At 47.2% G+C, this 19,740-nt stretch overlaps 2 protein-coding genes across 11 annotated transcripts in view; one reads left to right on the forward strand and one right to left on the reverse strand.

The window, feature by feature from the left end:
• Nucleotides 1-18,203, reverse strand: part of NPIPB2 (nuclear pore complex interacting protein family member B2) — a 60,726-nt gene extending 42,523 nt beyond the window's left edge. For 3 of the 6 annotated variants that reach the window (XM_055099514.2, XM_055099506.2, XM_055099508.2), the window contains exon 1: nt 6,433-18,202. The gene's annotated coding sequence lies outside the window, so the exon portion shown is untranslated. Of the gene's footprint in view, nt 1-6,432 lie in introns of all 6 variants that reach the window. The other 3 variants (XM_063598378.1, XM_063598379.1, XM_055099513.2) reach the window with 2 other exon arrangements.
• Nucleotides 6,559-19,740, forward strand: part of SNX29 (sorting nexin 29) — a 593,890-nt gene continuing 580,708 nt past the window's right edge. For 3 of the 5 annotated variants that reach the window (XR_010110475.1, XM_034939806.3, XM_063598376.1), the window contains exon 1: nt 6,564-6,678. Coding sequence is in view for 3 of the 5 variants with exons in the window: in XM_034939806.3 (XP_034795697.1) it covers nt 6,672-6,678 (7 nt within the window). In the remaining 2 variants the exon portion in view is untranslated. Of the gene's footprint in view, nt 6,679-19,740 lie in introns of all 5 variants that reach the window. The other 2 variants (XM_034939805.3, XM_055099501.2) reach the window with 2 other exon arrangements.

Below are 19,740 nucleotides of genomic sequence, written 5' to 3' on the forward strand. Positions count from 1 at the left end.
TTCACCTGTACTAGCTCATTTTATTTTTTTGAGACGGGGTCTCGCTCTGTTGCCCAGGCTGGACTGCGCTGGCATCATCTTGGCTCGCTGCAACCTCTACCTCCTGGGTTCAAGATTCTCCTACCTCAGCCTCCCAAGTAGCTGGGATTACAGGTGCCCGCCACCACACCCGGCCTATACTAACTCATTTTAAGCACACAAAAACTCCTGGCTATGGCCGGGTGTGGTGGCTCATGCCTGTAATCCCAGCACTTTGGGAGGCCGAGACAGGCAGATCACCTGAGGTCAGGAGTTAGAGACCAGCCTGACCAACATGGTGAAAACCTGTCTTGTCCCACATTTCCAGTCTTTATTTTTATTCATTTATTTATTTATTTTTGAGATGAAGTCTCACTCTGTCACCCAGGCTGGAATGCAGTTGTGCTATCTGAGCTCACTACAACCTCTGCTTCCTGGGTTCAAACAATTCCCCTGTCTCAGCCTGCTGAGTAGCTGGGACTACAGTCGCATGCCACCACGCTCAGCTAGTTTTGGTATTTTTAGTACAGATGGGGTTTCACCATATTGGTCAGGCTGGTCTCGGACTCCTGACCTCAGGTGATCCACCCACTTTGGCCTGCCAAAGTGCTAGAATTATAGGTGTGGGCCACTGCACCTGGCCTTCCAGTGTTTAAAATCAGCATTTTTTTTTCTTTCTTTTGAGACACAGTTTCACTCTTGTTGCCCAGGTTAGAGTGCAGTGGTACGATCTTGGCTCACTGCAACCTCCACCTTCTGGTTTCAAGCGATTCTCCTGCCTCAGCCTCCCGTGTAAGTGGGATTACAGGCACCTGCCACCACGCCTGGCTAATTTTTGTATTTTTAATATAGACGGGGTTTCACCTTGTTGGACACGGTGGTCTTGAACTCCTGACCTCGTGATCTACCTGCCTTGGCCTCCCAAAGTGCTGGCATTACAGGCATGAGCCACCGCGCCTGGCCTAAAATCAGCATTTTCTTACTCGTTTCTTTTTTTTTTTTTGAGATAGGGTCTTACTCCAATGCCCAGGCTGAGTGCAGTGGCATAATCTTGGCTCACTGCAGGCTCGACCTCTGGGGCTCAGGTGACCCTCCCACCTCAGGCTCCTGTGTAGCTGGGACTACAGGCATGTACCACCACTCTCGGCTAATTTTTTTTATTCTTTTAGTAGAGACAGAGTTTCGCCATGTTGCCAAGGCTGGTCTTGAACTCCTGGGCTCAAGCGATCCTCCGACCTTGGCCTCCCAAAGTGCTGGGATTACAGGCATGAGCCACCACGCCTGGCCTAAAATCAGCATTTTCATCTGCTACATTGTTGTGTGCTAGGTCAGTCATGTTAAAGAAAAGGGTCAAACTCTAAAACATGTGAAGAGATTTATTCTGAACCAAATATGAGTGACCAATGGCCATGACACAGCCCTCAGGAGATTCTGAGAACACATACCCTAGGTGGTTGGGCCACAACTTTGTTTTATACATTTTAGGGAGACAAAAAGCATCAGTCAATACATATAAAATGTACACTGGTTCGGTCCAGAAAGGCAGGCCAACTAGAAGCAGGTATGGGGGAGTGGGGTGGTGGGGGGGTGAGTGGTTCCAAGTCATAGGTAGATTCAAAGATTTTCTTTCTTTTTTATTTTTTTAGACAGAGTCTTGCTCTGTTACCCAGGCTGGAGTGCAGTGGCACAATCTTGGCTCACTGCAACCTCTGCTTCCCAGGTTCAAGCAATCCTCCAGCCTCAGCCTCTCAAGTAGCTGGGATTACAACTGTGCGGCACCAAGCTCAGCTAATTTTTGTATTTTTAGTAGAGATGGGGTTTTGCCATGTTGGCCAGGCTGGTCTTGAACTCCTGACCTCAAGTCATCTGCTCTCCTCAGCCTCGCAAAGTGCTGGGATTACAGGTGCGAGCTACCATGCTCCTGGCCTAGATTCAAAGATTTTCTGATTGGCAATTGGTTGAAAGAGTTAAGTTATTGTCTAAAGATTTAGAATCAGCCAGGCGTAGTGGCTCTTGCCTGTAATCCCAGCACTTTGGGAGGCTGAGGTGGGTGGATCACGAGGTCAGGAGTTTGAGACCAGCATCGCCAACATAGTGAAACCCCATCTCTACCAAAAATACAAAAAATTAGCCGGGTGTGGTGGCAGGCACCTGTAATCCCAGCTACTCGGGAGGCTGAGGCAGGAGGATCACTTGAACCTGGGAGACAGAGGTTGCAGTGAGCTGAGATCACGCTATTGCACTCCATAGCCCAGGCGACAATGCGAGACTCTGTCTCAAAAAAACAAAAACAAACAAAAAAAAACATTTTTGTGTTAAGATAAGGGATTGTGGAGACCGTAGTTCTGTCATGCCAATGAAGCCTCCAGGTGGCAGGCTTCAGAAAATAGATTGTAAATGTTTCCTACTAAAGAGTCTATTCTGGGCTGGATGCCGCGGCTCACGCCCGTAATTCCAGCACTATGGGAGGCCGAGGTGGGCAGATCGTAAGGTCAGGAGTTTGAAACCAGCCTGAACAACATGGGGACACCCCGTCTCTACAGAAAATACAATAATTAGCCGGGGCTTGGTAGCATGTGCCTGTAATCCCAGCTACTTTGGAGTCTGAGGCACAAGAATCACCTGAACCTGGGAGGTGGAGGTTGCAGTGAGCTGAGATCACACCACTGCACTCCAGCATGAGTAACACAGCGAGACTGCATCTTCAAAAAAAAAAGAAAAAAAAGCTAGGTGTGGTGGCTCACGCCTGTAATCCCAGCACTTTGGGAGGCTGAGGCGGGCAGATCATGAGATCAAGATATTGAGTCCATCCTGGCCAACATGGTGAAACCCCGTCTCTACTAGAATTAGCTGGACGTGGTGGTGGGCGCCTGTAATCCCAGCTACTTGGGAGGCTGAGGCAGGAGAATTGCTTGAACTCAGGAGATGGAGGTTGCAGTGAGCCGAGATCACGCCAGTGCATTCCAGGCTGGCAACAGAGCGAGATTCGGACTCAAAAAAAAAAAAAAAAAAAGCTGGGCCTGGAGGCTGATGCCTGTAATCCCAGCACTTTGGGAGGCCGAGGCGGGCGGATCACCTGAGGTCAGGAGTTCGAGATCAGCCTGGTCAACACGGAGAAATCCTAACTCTACTAAAAGTATAAAATTAGCCGGGCGCGGTGGCACATGCCTGTAATCCCAGCTACTCAGGAGGCTGAGGCAGGAGACTCGCTTGAACCTGAGAGGCAGAGGCAGAAGTTGCGGTGAGCCGAGATTGTGCCATTGCACTCCAGCCTGGGCAACAAGAGTGAAACTGTCAAAAATAAAAAAAAAAAAAGACTCTATTCTATCAGTAATTCTAAAAGGGAGGAGTCTATCGTGAGGCATGTCTGGCTCCCATTTCCCATCATGGCCTGAACTAGTTTTTCCGGTTGCCTTTGGAGTGCCCTTGGCCAAGAGGCGGGCTTCATTCAGATGACTGGGGGACTTAGAATTTTATTTTTGGTTTATAGCCACGATTTCCATAGCTGGGATTTGGTTCTTTCCACTGTGGGGGCCAAGGGAAAAACTTCCTCTTAGTCCTTTGAAAGTTGCTGAAAAATCAGCTCATAAAAGGCAGATAAACTGGAGAAAAGTAGACAAGTTTTACTGACTTGTACCCTGGGGGAGAACCACAGACTGAATACCTATCCCTCAACAGAGTTCAGCAGCTTATAAATTATTTATTTTATTTTTTGAGACAGAGTTTTGTTCTTGTTGCCCAGGTTGGAGTGCAGTGGTGCCATCTCGGCTCACTGCAACTTCTACCTCCGGGGTTCAAGCGATTCTCCTGCCTCAGCCTCCCGAGTTAGCTAGGAGTTCCTAGCTGGTCTGGAACTCCTGACCTCAGGTGATGTGCTTGCCTCCCAAAGTGCTGGGATTACAGGTGTGAGCCACCGCACCCAGCCAAATTATCACAAGGCTACAAAAAGAATGAGGGCTTGGAACCCCAGCAAAACAGGTTATGGGACTGGGGAGAAGAGGAATTCTGTTGAGGAGCAATAAAGGATCACTGGAGATGGAATGGGATCCTGGAATGGAGATTATGCTGTAAACAGTTCTCTTTGGAATTTGAATGATTCTGAGAGGGTCTTTATCTTGTGAAAGCATTTGTTCAGGTGTGGTTACCTTCTCAGTTATACAGGGAGGGGAAAAATTATTATTTTTGGTGGGTCCCAAGTTTAGGCAGATGAAGGAACTTCATCCTGGCTTTGAGAGATTTGCTGTGTATGGGCGAGGCCAGAGAGACTATGATGCTTCTTCAGTCCAGCAGGTCAAAATGCCATATTTTCGGGTACTGGTTTCTAAGCCCCAACGCCACTTTTTCATTATTACAGAGAATGCTGCAGACTGGGGTTGGTGGCTCATGCCTGTAATCCCAGCACTTTGGGAGGCCGAGGAGGGTGGATCACTTGAGGTCAGGAGTTCAAGGCTGACCAACATGGTGAAAGCCAATCTCTACTAAAAACACAAAATACAAAAGTTAGCAGGCATGGTGGCACACCTGTAATCCTAACTACTCGGGAGGCTGAGGCAGGAGAATCGCTAGAACCCGGGAAGCGGAGGTTGTAGTGAGCCGAGATCGCGCCATTGCACTCCTGCCTGGGCGACAGAGTGAGACTCCATCTCAAAATAAAAAAAACAAAAATAACAAAGACGTATTATGGATCAATTGAGTAAGTCTCCTTCAGCATTAGAGGAAAAAAAGAAAGTAGAGGAGAATATACTACCTACAGAATTGTTTTTTAAAACATCTCCTTAAGTGTATGCTTATGTGTACAAGGTTATGATATAAAATACATTTCTTCACTCGGGGTGTGGGCAAAACAAGTTGGGAAAATACTCCTTCAGTCCCTTTTCCCCGATGTGTAAAATGGGACAAAACCCTGGACTTCATAAGAATGTGCAGGGCGCGGTGGCTCACGCCTGTAATCCCAGCACTTTGGGAGGCCGAGGTGGGTGGATCACGAGGTCAGGAGATGGAGACCATCCTGGCTAACACGTTGAAACCCCGTCTCTATTAAAAAAATACAAAAAATTAGCTGGGTATGGTGGCAGGAGCCTGTAGTCCCAGCTACTTGGCAGGCTGAGGCAGGAGAATCACTTGAACCCGGGAGGTGGAGGTTGCAGTGAGCCAAGATCGCGCCACTGCACTCCAGCCTGGGCAACAGAGCGAGATGCCGTCTCAAAAACAAAACAAAACAAAAGAACGTTGTGAATGTGTAACACTTGTGTTCACACTCAATCCATCACCTTTTCTATCTCCACTGCCACCACTGTAGACAGGCACCATGTCTTGCCTGGACAACTGCAATAACTCCTTAACCACCTGCTCTTTCTCCACCCTGCCCCCATTATAATTCATTCTCAGCCCAGGAAGAGCCATTTTTGTTGTTGTTGTTGTTGAGAGGGAGTCTCACTCTGTCACCCAGGCTGGAGTGCAGTGGTGGGATCTCGGCTCACTGAAACCTCTGCCTCCCGGGTTCAAGCAATTCTCCTGTTTCAGCCTCCCCAGTAGCTGGGACTACAGGCGCACGCCACCATGCCTGGCTAATTTTTGTATTTTTAGTAGAGATGGGGTTTCCCTATGTTGGCCAGGCTGGTCTCGAACTTCTGACCTCAGGTGATTCACCCACCTTGGCCTCCCAATCATGCCTTGGGATTACAGGCATGAGTCACCGCGTCCGGCCTAGGAGCCATATCTTAAAACCTAATTCAGATTGTGTCACTCCTCTGCTTGAGTCCTTTTTTTTTTTTTTGGTAGAGAACGGCGTCTCGCTATGTTGCCCAGGCTGCTCTTGAACTGCTGGCCTCAAGCGATCCGCCTGCCTCCGCCCTCCCAAGTGCTGGGACCTTCCTAGAATTAGGCAGAAAAGCCTAAACTCCTTCCTCTGGCCTGCAAGGCCCTCCCTCCACCTCTTCAATCTCCTTTTCTCACTCACCCTCTCGAACTCCTGACCTCAGGTGATCCGCTCGCCTCGGCCTCCCAAAGTGTTGGGATTACAGGCGTGAGCCACCGCACCAGGCCTATTTTCTCACTCATCCCCTCGCTCCTGTCAACCCCTCCAGGCAGGGGCCTTGCAATTGCCCCTCCTTATGGAACACTTTCCCTGGGGATCTTCCCGGACTGGTTTCCTCTCATCATCCAGGTCTGGGCTCAAAAGTCGCCTCCTTAGAGAGGCCCTCCGGGATTGCCCATCCGCCTGTGCCCACGCTTTGTCCCGTTCCTCTATTTTTATTTCCTTTCCCGCTCGCATCCCTCTCTGGGACGAAGTCGCCCCATCACTCGTGGCTTTCTTCTCTGTCGCCCCGACAGGAGTGGGAACCTCAGGAAGGCAGGGGAGGCGTCTTGGGCACTTGGGGACAGTGACGCCTCCTCGCGGGGTCTCGGGTTTACCCTGAGTCTCCAGCCCGCGTAGCCTCAGCACCGCTCTCCACACCGGGTCCGGCGACCTGGATCTGCGCCGCGGTTTACGTTCCGGGTCGGCGGGCGGGGCCTCGTCGGCGGCCAGGCTTTACTTCCGGGGCGGGGCGGCCGGGGCGGGGCTCCTGTCTCCCGGCCTGTCTGGAGCTCGGCAGCCGCAGAAGCGGCAGCGGCGGCGGCGCGGCGCAGGCACCGGCCCGGGGAGAGGCACCATGAGCGGTGAGTGGCGGCCCCGCCGCTGTCACCTGCCCCAGCCGCCCCGGCTCCCGCCGCTCCAGCTGCACACTCCGGCCCCTGCGTCCTCGCGCCCCGCTCCCTCGCAGACCCCCTCCCAGTCGCTCCCTTTTCCAGACCCCTGGCCCCCAGGACTCCCGGCTCGTGGCCCCTGCTCACCTGCGGGTCTCTGATCTCCCGTGGCGGGGCACTCCTGGTCTCCTGACTCCTGCCCATCCATAAAAACCAGCTCCTAAACCCCTGTCCCCAGTTGTTCCAGTCCTGCGATCCCCTTGCCTAGTGTCCAGACCCCCAGTTCTGAGACCTCCCAGGTCTCAGTCTCTCCTAACTCCTAGACCCGCTGCGTCCCAGCTCCAGTTCCAGGTCCCCCATCCCCAGTCATCCCCGCTACCCAGGCCCCTGGTCTCCAGTCCCTGCAGTTTCCACACAGGCAGAGTCTTTCTGGACAGTTAGTTTGCTGACCCCAGTACCCCCGTGTCCCAGGAGCTTCTGGTCCCCAGAGGAGCTCAATTCTGCAACCCGTTTGTCTTCCCCATCCCTCTCATCCCTCCCACCCCTGTTCCCAGTGCTTTGCTCTTCCCATCACCAGTTCTTCCCAGTTACCCACTCGGCTTCCCTCTCCGGTCCTGGCTTTTACATTTCGATGATCCTTGCATATTCCATCCTTTTCCATGTCTTATCCTGGCTCATCATTATCATTTAAGATCTCTCTTGCCTTGTCCTGCAGCCCTTCCCTTCTTGTCCCGTGCCCAGCCCATCTGGGGACCGTCACTTCGTCCTTGTTCTTCCCAGTCCAAACTTCTTCCTCTCACCATCCAGGGGGTGGTGTTGATGGGGATGCTGGAAGTGAGAGGGAGGTGGGTGTGGGCAGCTCGTCCTCAATGTTTTCTGAAATTTAGTCCCTTGACTCTACCCTCCTTTCCTCTGAGGAGTCTTATTGGTGTTTTGGTGCTAAGTCATTCCTGGGTGTTGTATGTGGAGATGGGAGTGACTCAGGGAAGCCTCTCAGCTCTCCCCTGACTGTCTGTCCAGCCACTCTGGGATCTGGATTTATTTAGGAAGCCCCGCCTATCCTCCTAGTGCTTGTTTTCCCCTCACTGTGGAATTGTTTCTGAGGATCCCTGCATCCAGCCCTCCTGGCCGTTGTCTTCCACTCAGGCATTTCTGGAGGTTGAGCGAGGGGCAAGGCCAAGGGATACTGCTGTCTTCAATTTTAACTTTTAAAGTTGTCTCTGTGGACCTTTTTTGTTGGTTGGTTGTTTAAACAAGTGATGTTCCTTTTGTTTTTGTTATTCAAGGGCAAGATTTGTGAAATGGACAGTCCTAATAATGAGGGGGCTGGTGAGGGGGAGTTTCCTGGGAGATAATCCACCTTTGGTTGCCAAATCAAATGATTTTAAGCCTAAGTATGGTTTCTGATTCGTGAATGTTAGTAATACCTCAATAAAGATGTTATGAGCTGGCTTCCACCAGGAGCTGAGGTAGGTTGGTGTAAGTACAGGCCCTGAGGCCAGACATCCTGGGTTCAAATCTTGGCCCTGCCACATAAACCTGTGTTATTTAAGAGTAAGTTCTCGACCATTCTGGGAGTCCCAGCAAAATGAGGATACCTAGTAGTACGTATCTCCTAGGCTTGTAATGACTAAATAACATTCATCAGTTAAAGTGACTGGTACTGTGAATATCACGAGGTGCATTGTCAGAATCTCAGAGCTGCCTGCTGTTGTTTCTGCAAGAGCTCATGTGGGGTAGGAGTGGGGTTGTTTTTGCCTAGTTATGAGAGGAGGGCTGGGACCAGGCACTGTCTGAAAATGTTTTCCTTTTACTATGACCAAGGAGTCTTTGCCACAAGCTCACAGTTCTGGACCCTTTTCGTTTTACCTTTAGCACAAGAGACAATGAAATTGATAAGCCAATAGAAATTGATCAGTTTTTCTTTCAAGGAGAAATAATATGAAAACTCTGGTGGCACACGCCTGTAATCCCAGTTGCTTTGGAGGCTGAGGCAGGAGAATCGCTTAAACCCCGGTGCCAGAGGTTGCACTGAGCCAAGATCAAGCCACTGCACTCCAGCCTGGGCGACAGAACAAGACTTCGTCTCAAAACAAACAAACAAACAAAAAAACAAAAGAAAGAAAACTTTAAAATTTAATTAAAAAATCATTACGTCTGCTGGGTGTGATGGCTCACACCTGTAATCTCAGCACTTTGGGAGGCAGATGCAGGCTATCACTTGAGATCAGGAGTTTGAGACCAGCCTGGCCAACATGGTGAAATCCCATCTCTACTAAAAATACAAAAACTAACAGGGCATAGTGGCAGGCGCCTGTAATCGCAGCTACTCGGGAGGCTGAGGGATGAGAATCTCTTGAACCCAGGAGGTGGAAATTGCAGTGAGCAGTGATCATGCCACTGCACTCCAGCCTGGGCAACAGAGTGAGACTCAGTCTCCAAAAAAAAAAAAAAAAAAAAAAAAAAAAATCGTTACATCTAAAGCCAAAGAGAAAAGGAAACCAACAAATGACTTTTTAGGAAAAAGCATTAAGGATGAAAACCTTCTTTTGGAAACATTGGAATTGAGGCAGAAAAAGTGGTCTGTGAAAATGGAAGGGGAAGTCCAACGATATATTTTGTTTCTTGAGAATGCAGTTGAAAGTGGGTTTCCCCACTTGTGGGGTGGGTAACTGGTACACGATAAAATAAAGTGGCGTGGAAATATTTCCTCTTTCTTCTGTTCCCCACTTATAATATTTTATTTATTTACTTATTTTATTTATGTTTTAGAGATGGAGTCACGCTCTGTCACCCAGGCTGGAGTGCAGTGGCAGGATCTTAGCTTACTGCAACCTTCGCCTCCAGGGTTCAAGCAATTCTTCTGCCTCAGGCTCCCAAGTAGCTGGGACTACAGACATGTACCACCATGCCCGGCTGATTTTTGTATTTTTAGTAGAGATGGAGTTTCGCTGTGTTGGCCAGGCTGGTCTCCAACTCCTGGCTTCATGTGATCCTCTTGTGAACTCCTGGCTTCATATGATCCACCTGCCTCAGCCCCACAAAGTGCTGGGATTACAGGCGTGAGCCACTGTGCTCCGGCCGTAACATTTTATTTTATAGTGTATTTTAAAAACTCAGAATCTAAGTAAGGTTTAAACAGTGCACATTGGTTTGTGTTTTAAATCTTTTAGGTCTCTCCCTCACCTCCTGTTTATTTTATTTTTATTTTTTGGTATTTTCAGAGCCGGGTAAACATCACCATAGTTAATTTCACAACATTTTAATTACCTTAGAAAGAAACTTTGTACCCATTAGCAGTCATTCATCTTCCCCCTCCCCTCAGACCCTGGGAACCACTCATCTACTTTCTGTCTCTGGATGTGCCTGTTGTGGGTATTTCATATAAATGAAATCATACAATACGTGACCTCTCTTATCTGGCTTTTTTCACTCGGTATAATTTTCCTGAGGTTAAACCACACTACAGCATATATCTGTACTTCATTCCTTTTTGTGGCCACATTATATTCCTTTATGTGGATATCATATTTTGTTTATTCATGCATCAAAAATGGGCATTTGAGTTGTTTCTACTTTTTAGCTGTTCTGAATAATAATGCTGCTATGAACGTTCACGCACATGTTTTTGTGGGGGCAAGTCTCTTCATTTCTCTTGGGCATGTTTGTAAGAGTGGAATTGCAGGGTCATATGGTAACTGTTTAACCATTTGAGGAGCTGTGTCAGACTGTTTTCTAAAGTGGCTGCACCATTTTCAATTCTCACCAGCAGCATATGAGGGTTCTGTTTCTCCACACCTTCCCCAAGAGTCTTTTTAATCATAGACATTCTAGTGAGTGTGAAGTGGTATTTCTTCGTAGTTTTGATTTGCATTTCCCTAGTGACTAGTGATGTTGAGCATCTTATCTTGTGCTTATTGACCAATTGTGTATCCTCCTTGGAGAAATGCCTCTTCAGATCCTTTGGCCATTTTAACATTCGGTGGTCTTTTTATTGCTGATCTATAAGAATCCTCTGTAATTTTTAGATACCAGTCCCTTATCAGGTTTATTGTTTACAAAAATTTTCTCCCCTTCCATGGTTTGTCTTTTCATTTTCTTTTTCTTTTTTTTTTTTTGAGTTGGAGTCTTGCTCTATCACCCAGGCTGGAGTGCTGGAGTGCAGTGAGCAATCTCGCCTCACTGCAACCTCTGCCTCCCAGGTTCAAGTGATTCTCCTGCCTCAGCCTCTGGAGTAGCTGGGACTACAGGTGCACACCCCCACACCCAGCTAACTTTTTTGTTGTTTCAGTAGAGATGGGGTTTTGCCATGTTGACTGGGCTGGTCTCGAACTCCTGGCCTCAAGTGGTCCGCCTACCTCAGCCTCCCAAAGTGCTGGGATTACAGGCATGAGCCACCGCGCCTGGCCAATTTTTGTATTGTTAGTGTTGATGGGGTTTTACCATGCTGGCCAGCTGGTCTCCAGCTCCTGACCTCAATTGATCTGCCTGCCTCAGCCTCCCAAAGTGCTGGGATTACAAGCCTGAGCCACTGTGCCTGGGCTCTTTTCACTTTCTTGGTGGTGTTTTTTGAAGCAGTCTTTTTTTAAACTACAGGCTGCCCTTGAATCTCTCTCCTTTTCCCCCTTGCATTTGTTGTTGAAGGAAACACAGTTATTTATCCCAAGGATCCTTTGCAGGCCTCTGCTGATTGCATCCTTTTGGTGTGGCATAAAGTGTTTTTCAGTCTCTTGTATGTGCTATAAATTGGTAATTAGAGTCTGCTGTATTTTTGAGTTGAAAATGTTTGAGTAGAGTCAGAGGCAAGATGGGTGCAAAGCTGAATACATTAAGTACAAATAACCAGGCAGTGGAATGGCGCTAGGTAATATATATATACAAGATAAATGGGTATCATGAGGCCAGAAACAACTAAGATGACCATTAATTGGGGAGTAGGTAAACCTAGTGTGCTGTGGACACCTGACGGAAAGCCTCAGAAATGTTAAAAGGATTGATACGGATTCATACACATCACCGTGGCTGCATCTCAACGTTAATGTTCTGTAAAAAAAGCAGGGTGGGTCTGGCGTGATTGCTCACGCCTGTAATCTGAGCCCTTTGGGAGGCCCAGGTGGGAGGATTGCTTGAGTCCAGGAGTTTGAGACCAGCCTGGGCAACATAACGAGATCTCATCTCAAAAAAAAAAAAAGCAGGGTGTAGAATTATACCTAAAATATATACCTTGATGCAAATTAAAACATACTGAAGACAATATTTATGGATTCATATATGTATGTAGACCTAAAAAGATTATCAGGAAGAAAGATGCCTGCCAGACATGTGTGGGTGGTTATTGTAGGGTGGTGGTCACAATTTGTTTATTTTTCTTTAAAGAGCCCAGTAGATAGGAATACTTGATTGCCCACCTCTTCAGACTATGTAAGGAATGCTGATTTTCAGATATGTGTTTGTTGTTACTGGGAAAGTAGAACTCGTAGAGCCAGAAAGTCATTATACTCAAGTTTTGTCTTTTGTAAGTCTTCATCCTTAAGTTCCTGGATGCTCCTTTCCATCAGTTTTTTTTTTTTTTTTTTTTTTTTTTTTTGAGATGGAGTCTTGCTCTGTCACCCAGGCTGGAGTGCAGTGATGCGATCTCGGCTCACTGCAAGCTCTGCCTCCTGGGTTCAGGCCATTCTCCTGCCTCAGCCTCCCGAGTAGCTGGGACTACAGGCGCTTGCAACCACGCCCAGCTAATTTTTTGTATTTTTTTTTTTTTTTTTTTTTTTTTATTTTTTATTATACTTTAGGTTTTAGGGTACATGTGCACATTGTGCAGGTTAGTTACATATGTATACATGTGCCATGCTGGTGCGCTGCACCCACTAACTCGTCATCTAGCATTAGGTATATCTCCCAATGCTATCCCTCCCCCCTCCCCCCTCCCCACCACAGTCCCCAGAGAATTTTTTGTATTTTTAGTAGAGATGGGGTTTCACCATGTTAGCCAGGACGGTCTCGATCTCCTGACCTCGTGAACCACCTGCCTCGGCCTCCCAAAGTGCTGGGATCACAGGCGTGAGCCACCGCGCCCGGCCTCCATCAGTAGAGGAGACACTGAGATTCCTGTTTCAAGGGTGAGGAAAGCCAGGCCCATAGTGATCAAACAATTTGTGTAACAGATGAGCTCTAACATTCATCATATATCAGAGTTTTGGGCTTAATGGGTAATTTACTGCTGTTTCTTGCCTGACGTTAATGTATATTTTGGCAGCTTTTTATTAAAAAAAATTTTTTTTAATTAACGAATATTTTTTTGAGACAGATTCCCACTGTGTTGTCCAGGCTGGAGTGCAGTGCCACTATCTTGGCTCACTGCAACCTCTGCCTCCTGGGCTCCAGTGATTCTCTTGCCTCAGCCTCCTGAGTAGCTGGGATTACGGGCGTGCACCACCACGCCTGGCTAATTTTTTGTATTTTTAGTAGAGATGGGTTTTGCCATGTTGTGCAGGCTGATCTCAAAATTCTGAGCTCAGGTGATCCACCTGCCTTGGCCTCCCAAAGTGCTAGGATTACAGGTGTGAGCCACTGCGCCTGGGTTACAATTTTTTTTTTTTTTTTTTTGTAGAGATTGGGTCTTACTATGTTGCCCAGGTTTATCTGTTACTCCTGGCCTTGAGCCATCCTGTCTCAGCCTTCCAAAGTGCTGAGATTATAGTTGTGAGCCACCGTGCCCAGCTGCTTTTTCTTAGTTTTCTGGAATGTTGAAGGTCACAGTTTTCTCCTCGGCACTGACTGGGCCCTCTCTGACAGTAGCTTGTACTTAGAATAAATAATCAGCTGAAATGAATGAATGAATGAAAAAAGAATATTTGTGGTTTTCATTCAAAGTAGAAAAGTGATGCTATCAACATTTTTTCCCCCTTGTGAAGGCACTGGATTGATCTATGATGGTGGAATGCAAGAAGTACATGTTCTACCATCAGCAAACAGTTGACCCCCACCTCTGCTAGCAACTGGCGATGGACTAGGTCCTACTGATGTTGGCTATCTTGCCTCCTGGTTGCTTGACTCCAGGTAACTGATAGGAACTCAGATGCTTAGAGCTCTTAAAATTTGGAACTAAAATCCAAGATTTTATAGATTTCTCCAAATTGTGGCAATGTGAGCATATTTCCAGATAAAGCACCTTCCATCTGCCACTGTCTTGTCTATACATAGGCCGTATATTTGCAGTGGGGGTGATATCACCCCCAAGGGGGTGAACACTGGTTCTCAGGAGAGAAAAAAAACTTACTTGGATGTATAAAGCACAGATAGGCATATAGTACATAAACAGATGTACATTGTATCTGTGGTATTACTTTTTCATGGAGGGGATGATTAGCAAAAAAGTGTCTAAAAAGTGTCCTTAGGGGGAAAGAATGAAAAAGATTGAGCTGGACACAGTGGCTCACACCTGTAATTCCAGCACTTTAGGAGGCTAAGGTGGGAGGATCGCTTGAGCCCAGGAGTTTGAGACCAGCCTGGGCAACATAGTGGGACCCGTCTGCCCGTCTTTGTACACACACACACAAATTAGCTGGGTGTAGTGGTGCATGCCCATGGTCCTAGCCACTCGAGAGGCTGGGCTGACGTGGGAGGATCACTTGAGCCTGGGAGGTTGAGGCTACAGTGAGCCATGAATGTACCATTGCACTCCAGCCTGGGTGACAGAGCCAGACCCCTCAGACCCTGTCTCAAAAAAAAAAAAAAAAAAAAGAAAAGATTGAGACTGATATAGGCTGCAGTAATTGTATTATTATCATTATTATCATACAACTTTGCATCTTGCTTTCACCATTAACATTTCAGGACAAAACTTTACCACATTGCTCCATGGGCTCACTATTGATCACTTTTATGGAATGTACAGTCCATCATTCATCATTTTGCATGTAGTACAACTTTTAACTATTGATTCTAGTTGTAGAAACTTAGCCTATCTTCCTCTCTCCCTCTCCTCCCTCTCTCTCTCTCTCTCTCTCTCTCTCTCTCTCTCTCCCTCTCTCTCCCTCTCTCCCTCTCTCCCTCTCTCCCTCTCTCCCTCTCTCCCTCTCTCCCTCTCTCCCTCTCTCCCTCTCTCCCTTCCTCCCTTTCCTCTCTTTTTCTTTTGAGACAGGGTTTTGCTCTGTTGCCCAGGCTGGAATGCAGTGGTGATACAATTATAGCTCACTGCAGCCTTGATCTCCTGGGCTCAAATGACCCTCCCACCTCAGCCTCCTGAGCAGCTAGGACTAAAGGTGCGCCACCACACCCGTCTAACTTTTTCATATGGTGTAGAGACAGGGTCTCAGTATATTGCCCGAGCTGGTCTCAAACTCCAGACCTCAAGTGATCCTCCTGCTTCAGCCTCCCAAAGTGCCAGGATTACAGGTGTGAACCACTGTACCTGGCTTTCCTTCTTTCTTTTTTGTTTCTGTTATAAGTAATGATGCAGTGAACATTTTTTTTCAAGGTAGTTTTCCATCCTTTAGATTATGTCTGTAGGGAGATTTTCCAAAAGTAGCATTAACATCGAAGAGTTTATCACTTCACTTTTGCTTCCTTTTTTTTTTTGGCCTATAATTAAACTCAGTTGAATTGATTTGATTTTTTCCAAAGTGGTTGCACTAGTTTCAATGCTGCTAGTAAGAATAAGGGCTCTGGTGGAAGCAGAGGTTGGCCAGAAATTTGGGGTTCAACATTCAGCAAACATTGGATGATAGTTTGGTGCATCCTCTATCGTTTATCAAAAGGTTGTTACCACTGGGGTCTGTTGAAGCAAAAGGATTTTGTTGGGACCGTGCTGAGTGTGTTAGCCAGGGCTCTTTTCAGTGGAATGTGGCAGAAGCTGATGAAACTGATTTCAACAGCATGGGAATATATGGTGTCTTGTAATGGAAAAGTCTAGACATAGGGCTGGCTTCAAGCTTAGCTGGATCCACGTGTTAAAGGACTATCAGGATTATCTTTCTGTCTGGCTGTCAACTCGTCTTTTCTCTCTGTTGGCTTCACCCACAGGCAGCCGCTCCTCCATGGAGCGGGCTGGCCATGTGGTCATCCTGCGACCCATCACTGTGATTTTGGTTGGCCAGGTCTGGACCATAAGTCTAGTCTGGAGCCTGTGGGTGGGAGTCCATCCTACTAAATTGTCTGGATGGAGGATGAACTTCAGGGGAAGGGCTGCTGTAATTTTGGATGGGGTGGTTAGGAATGTGATGTGGCAGCAGAGGCTTCATGAGGCAGGCGGCTCCTAGGTTTTCTTCCTGAGCTGCTGAAAGGGGTTGGAATTGCCTTATCTTTTTTTTTTTTTTTTGAGATAGAGTCTCGCTCTGTCACCCAGGCTGGACTGTAGTGGCGTGATCTTGGCTCATTGCAACCTCTGTCTCCCATGTTCAAGTGATTCTCCCGCCTCGAGCGCCACCATGCCTGGCTCATTATTGTATTTTTAGTAGAGATGGGGTTTCACCATGTTGGCTAGGCTGGTCTCGAACTCCTGACCTCAGGTGATTCACTGACCTCGGGCTCCCAGCGTGCTGGGATGACAGGTGTGAGACACTGTACCTGACCAGAATTGCCTTTTCCTGAGGTGGGAGAGCCAGTAGGGGAGCAGGTTAGGTGGGGGCTGAGCAGTTTGAATCCTGCAAGGGGAGTGAGGACTCTTCCTTGCCCTCACTTTTTGCTGTCCGGGAGCCCTTCAGAGACCTGGCACTAGTGTTTCCTCTGCTCACCCAGGCAGTACCCCGCTTCCTCCGAGGAGGGAAACTTGCCCACTCCATCTCATTTTTCTTCGCTTGCATCTGTGTTTCTTGGAATCTGCTCTTTCCTCCTACAACTTCAAAAAAAAAAAAAAAAAAAAAAAAAAAAAGCGAAAACCCAAAATGACATTAAAAACTATTGTGAAAACAGAATATACCTTTAAATATACATTCCTGGCACATTTAATATTTAAATTTGTAGGTATTCCTCTTCTGCCTTTGTTCAAAGCATACACTATATATGCATTTTGCATAATTGCATTGTATCTCCGTTTGAATGAGCGTTTCTGCTTACATGATAGCACTTATCCACGTTCCTTCTCTTCACGATTCTTTGAAAAGGCAGCATAGCATTCCACCAAATTGATGTACCGCAGCTATTTAACCTCTCTCCCATTGCAAAAGACAGTCAATTCCATTTATGGTGTTCTAGGATAGGATTGGTAGGCGTTTCCTGTGAAGGGCCAGATAGTAAATATTTTCTACTTTGTGGGCCATCTGGTCTCAGCCTCAAGTATTCATCTCTGCTGTCGTAGTTTGAAGGCAGCCACAGACCATGGGTAAATGAATGGACGTGGCTGTGTTCCAATAAAACTTTATTTAGAAAAAGTCAGCAGCTGGATTTGGCTCGGGGGCTATAGTTGACTGACCCCTACACTAGGACACTGCAATACAAATCTTCGTGCCCATTGATGCTCAGGAAGTTATTGTGTTATTACGGAAAAGCTTCGGATACAGACAAGTTCTGGATTTAACTCCCTATTGAAGAAGTTGGGCAGTTTTTTGTTTTCTGTCTTATTTTTTTGAGACAGGGTCTCACTCTGTCACCCAGGCTGGAGTGCAGTGGTGCAGTCATAGCTCACTGCAGCCTCAACCTCCTGGGCTCAAGTGATCCTTCCTCCTCAGCTCCCCAGGAGGCTGGGACTACAGGTGTGTGCCACCATACCTGGCTAATTTTTTTTTTTTTTTAATTTTCATAGAGACGAGGCCTTACTATGTTGCCTAGGGTGGTCTTGAAGTCCTGAGCCCAAGCAGCCCTCCCACCTTGGTGTCCCAAAGTGCTGGAGTTACAAGCGTGAGCCACTGCACCCGGCCTGGGCAGATTTTTGAACTTCTCTTACTTTTACTCTTTTTTTTTTTTTTTTTTTGAGACAGAGTCTCACTCTGTCACCCAGGCCGGAGTGCAGCGGTGTGATCACTGCAACCTCCACCTACTGGGTTCGAGTAATTCTCCTGCCTTAGACTCCCGAGTAGCTGGGACTACAGGTGCGTGCCACCACGCCCAGCTAATTTTTGTATTATTAGTAAAGACGGGGTTTCACCATGTTGGCCAGGCTAGTCTTAAACTCCTGGCCTTGTGATCTGTCTGTCTTGGCTTCCCAAAGTGCTGGGATTACAGGCGTGAGCCAGCATGCCTGACTCTGACTCTTACTCTTAATTCCCTTTTCAGAAAATGGAAATTAAAGCAAGTAATGAATGTATAGTGCCTTTCTCAGGACCTGGAACATACAGGACCAGGTGAAATTGTTATTTGTATCTTTTCTCATTTCCCCTGTTCCTTTTTAGCTTAATTTCCAAGGTGTGAAAAGGGATTTTGATTTATTTTTGTAGCTTTTGATATGCATTGCCACATCGCTTTTCAGAACTTACTGCACCCATAGATTGTTACCAGTGGTGTGTACTTGATTTATCATAGCTTTACCAGCATTGGGGAATTTCACTTTAAATGTTTCTTGGAGGCTGGGTACGGTGGCTTATGCCTGTAATCCCAGCACTTTGGGAGGCTGAGGCAGGTGGATCACCTGAGGTCAGGAGTTTGAGACCAGCCTGAACAACATGGTGAAACCACACCTCTACTAAAAATACAAAAATTAGCTGGGTGTGGCGGCGGGTGCCTGTAATCCCAGCTACTCAGGAGGCTGAGGCAGGAAAATCACTTGAACCCGGGAGGCAGAGATTGCAGTGAGCCAAGATCATGCCACTGCACTCCAGCCTGGGCGACAGAGTGAGACTCCATCTCAAAAAAAAAAAAAAAAAAGTTTATTGGTTAATTCGTAGTTACATAATGGTGCCATGTGGTAGTTATTAATAGGCATATAATTTGCATTTCTCCAACCAGGAGGGAAGATATTCTTTCTTTTTTGAGATAGGATTTTGCTGTGTCACTCAGGTTGGAGTGCAGTGGTGTCATCAGTGCTCACTGCAGCCTTGACCTATAGGCTCAAGTGATCCTTCCACCTCAGCCTCCCTCATAGCTTGGACTACAGGTGTGTGCCACCACACACGGCTAATTTTTAAAAAACTTTTTGTAGGGACGGGGTGTCACTGTATTGCCCAGGCTGGTCTCAAACTCCTAGGCTCAAGCAATTCCCTTGTCTCTACCTCCCAAAATGCCAAGATTACTGGTGTGAGCCACCATGCTTGGCCTATTGTCTCTTTAAAGTTTTTGTACATTGCCATGCTAGTGTTTTTTTTTTGTTTTGTTTTCTACAGCAAGAACTGGTGAACTGGGTTGGCCTCCTGTTTTGGAAACAAAGTTTTATTGGAACAAAGCCATTTCTCTTCAATTACTGTTGTCTATGGTTGCTTTCAGGCTGCAATGGCAGAATTGAGTAACTGTGACAGAGAGTGTATGGCCTGCAAAGCCTAAAATATTTACTGTTTTGCTCTTTACAGGAAATACTTGCCAATCCCTGCTCTAGAGTAATTTTTTTTTTTGAGATGGAGTCACACTCTGTCGCCCAGGCTGGAGTGTAGTGGTGTAATCTCAGCTTATTGCAACCTCAACCCTTTGGGTTCAAGCGATTTTCCTGCCTCAGCCTCCCAGTAGCTGGGATTACGGGTGGGTGCCATCATGCCTGGCTAATTTTTGTATTTTCGGTAGAAATGGGGTTTCACCATGTTGTTCAGGCTGGTCTTGAACTCCTGACCTCAAGTGATCTGCCTGCCTTGGCCTCCCAAAGTGCTGGGATTACAGACGTGAGCCATGATGCCCGGCCTGCTCTAGAGTAAATTGATGGTCCCCATTCTTTGCTCATTTATTTTGTCTTTGATCTTAGACACCATAAGCCCACATGGATGGCCCGAGCCCATCTGTCTGCATGCAGAGCCTGTCTCTTTCCATTGTGTGCTGGCAGACAGTCTGTCCTTTTGTCCTGGGCCAGCTGTGCCACTTCACCCTACAATACTGGGAGCCAGCGCCCTGACTTTGGGGAAGAACGATTGTCCATTTTATCTGTGCGTATGCTAAGTCTAGAGCAGATAAAACCACCACCTC

This window comes from Pan paniscus, chromosome 18, assembly GCF_029289425.2.
Source record: "Pan paniscus chromosome 18, NHGRI_mPanPan1-v2.0_pri, whole genome shotgun sequence".
Taxonomy (NCBI): domain Eukaryota; kingdom Metazoa; phylum Chordata; class Mammalia; order Primates; family Hominidae; genus Pan; species Pan paniscus.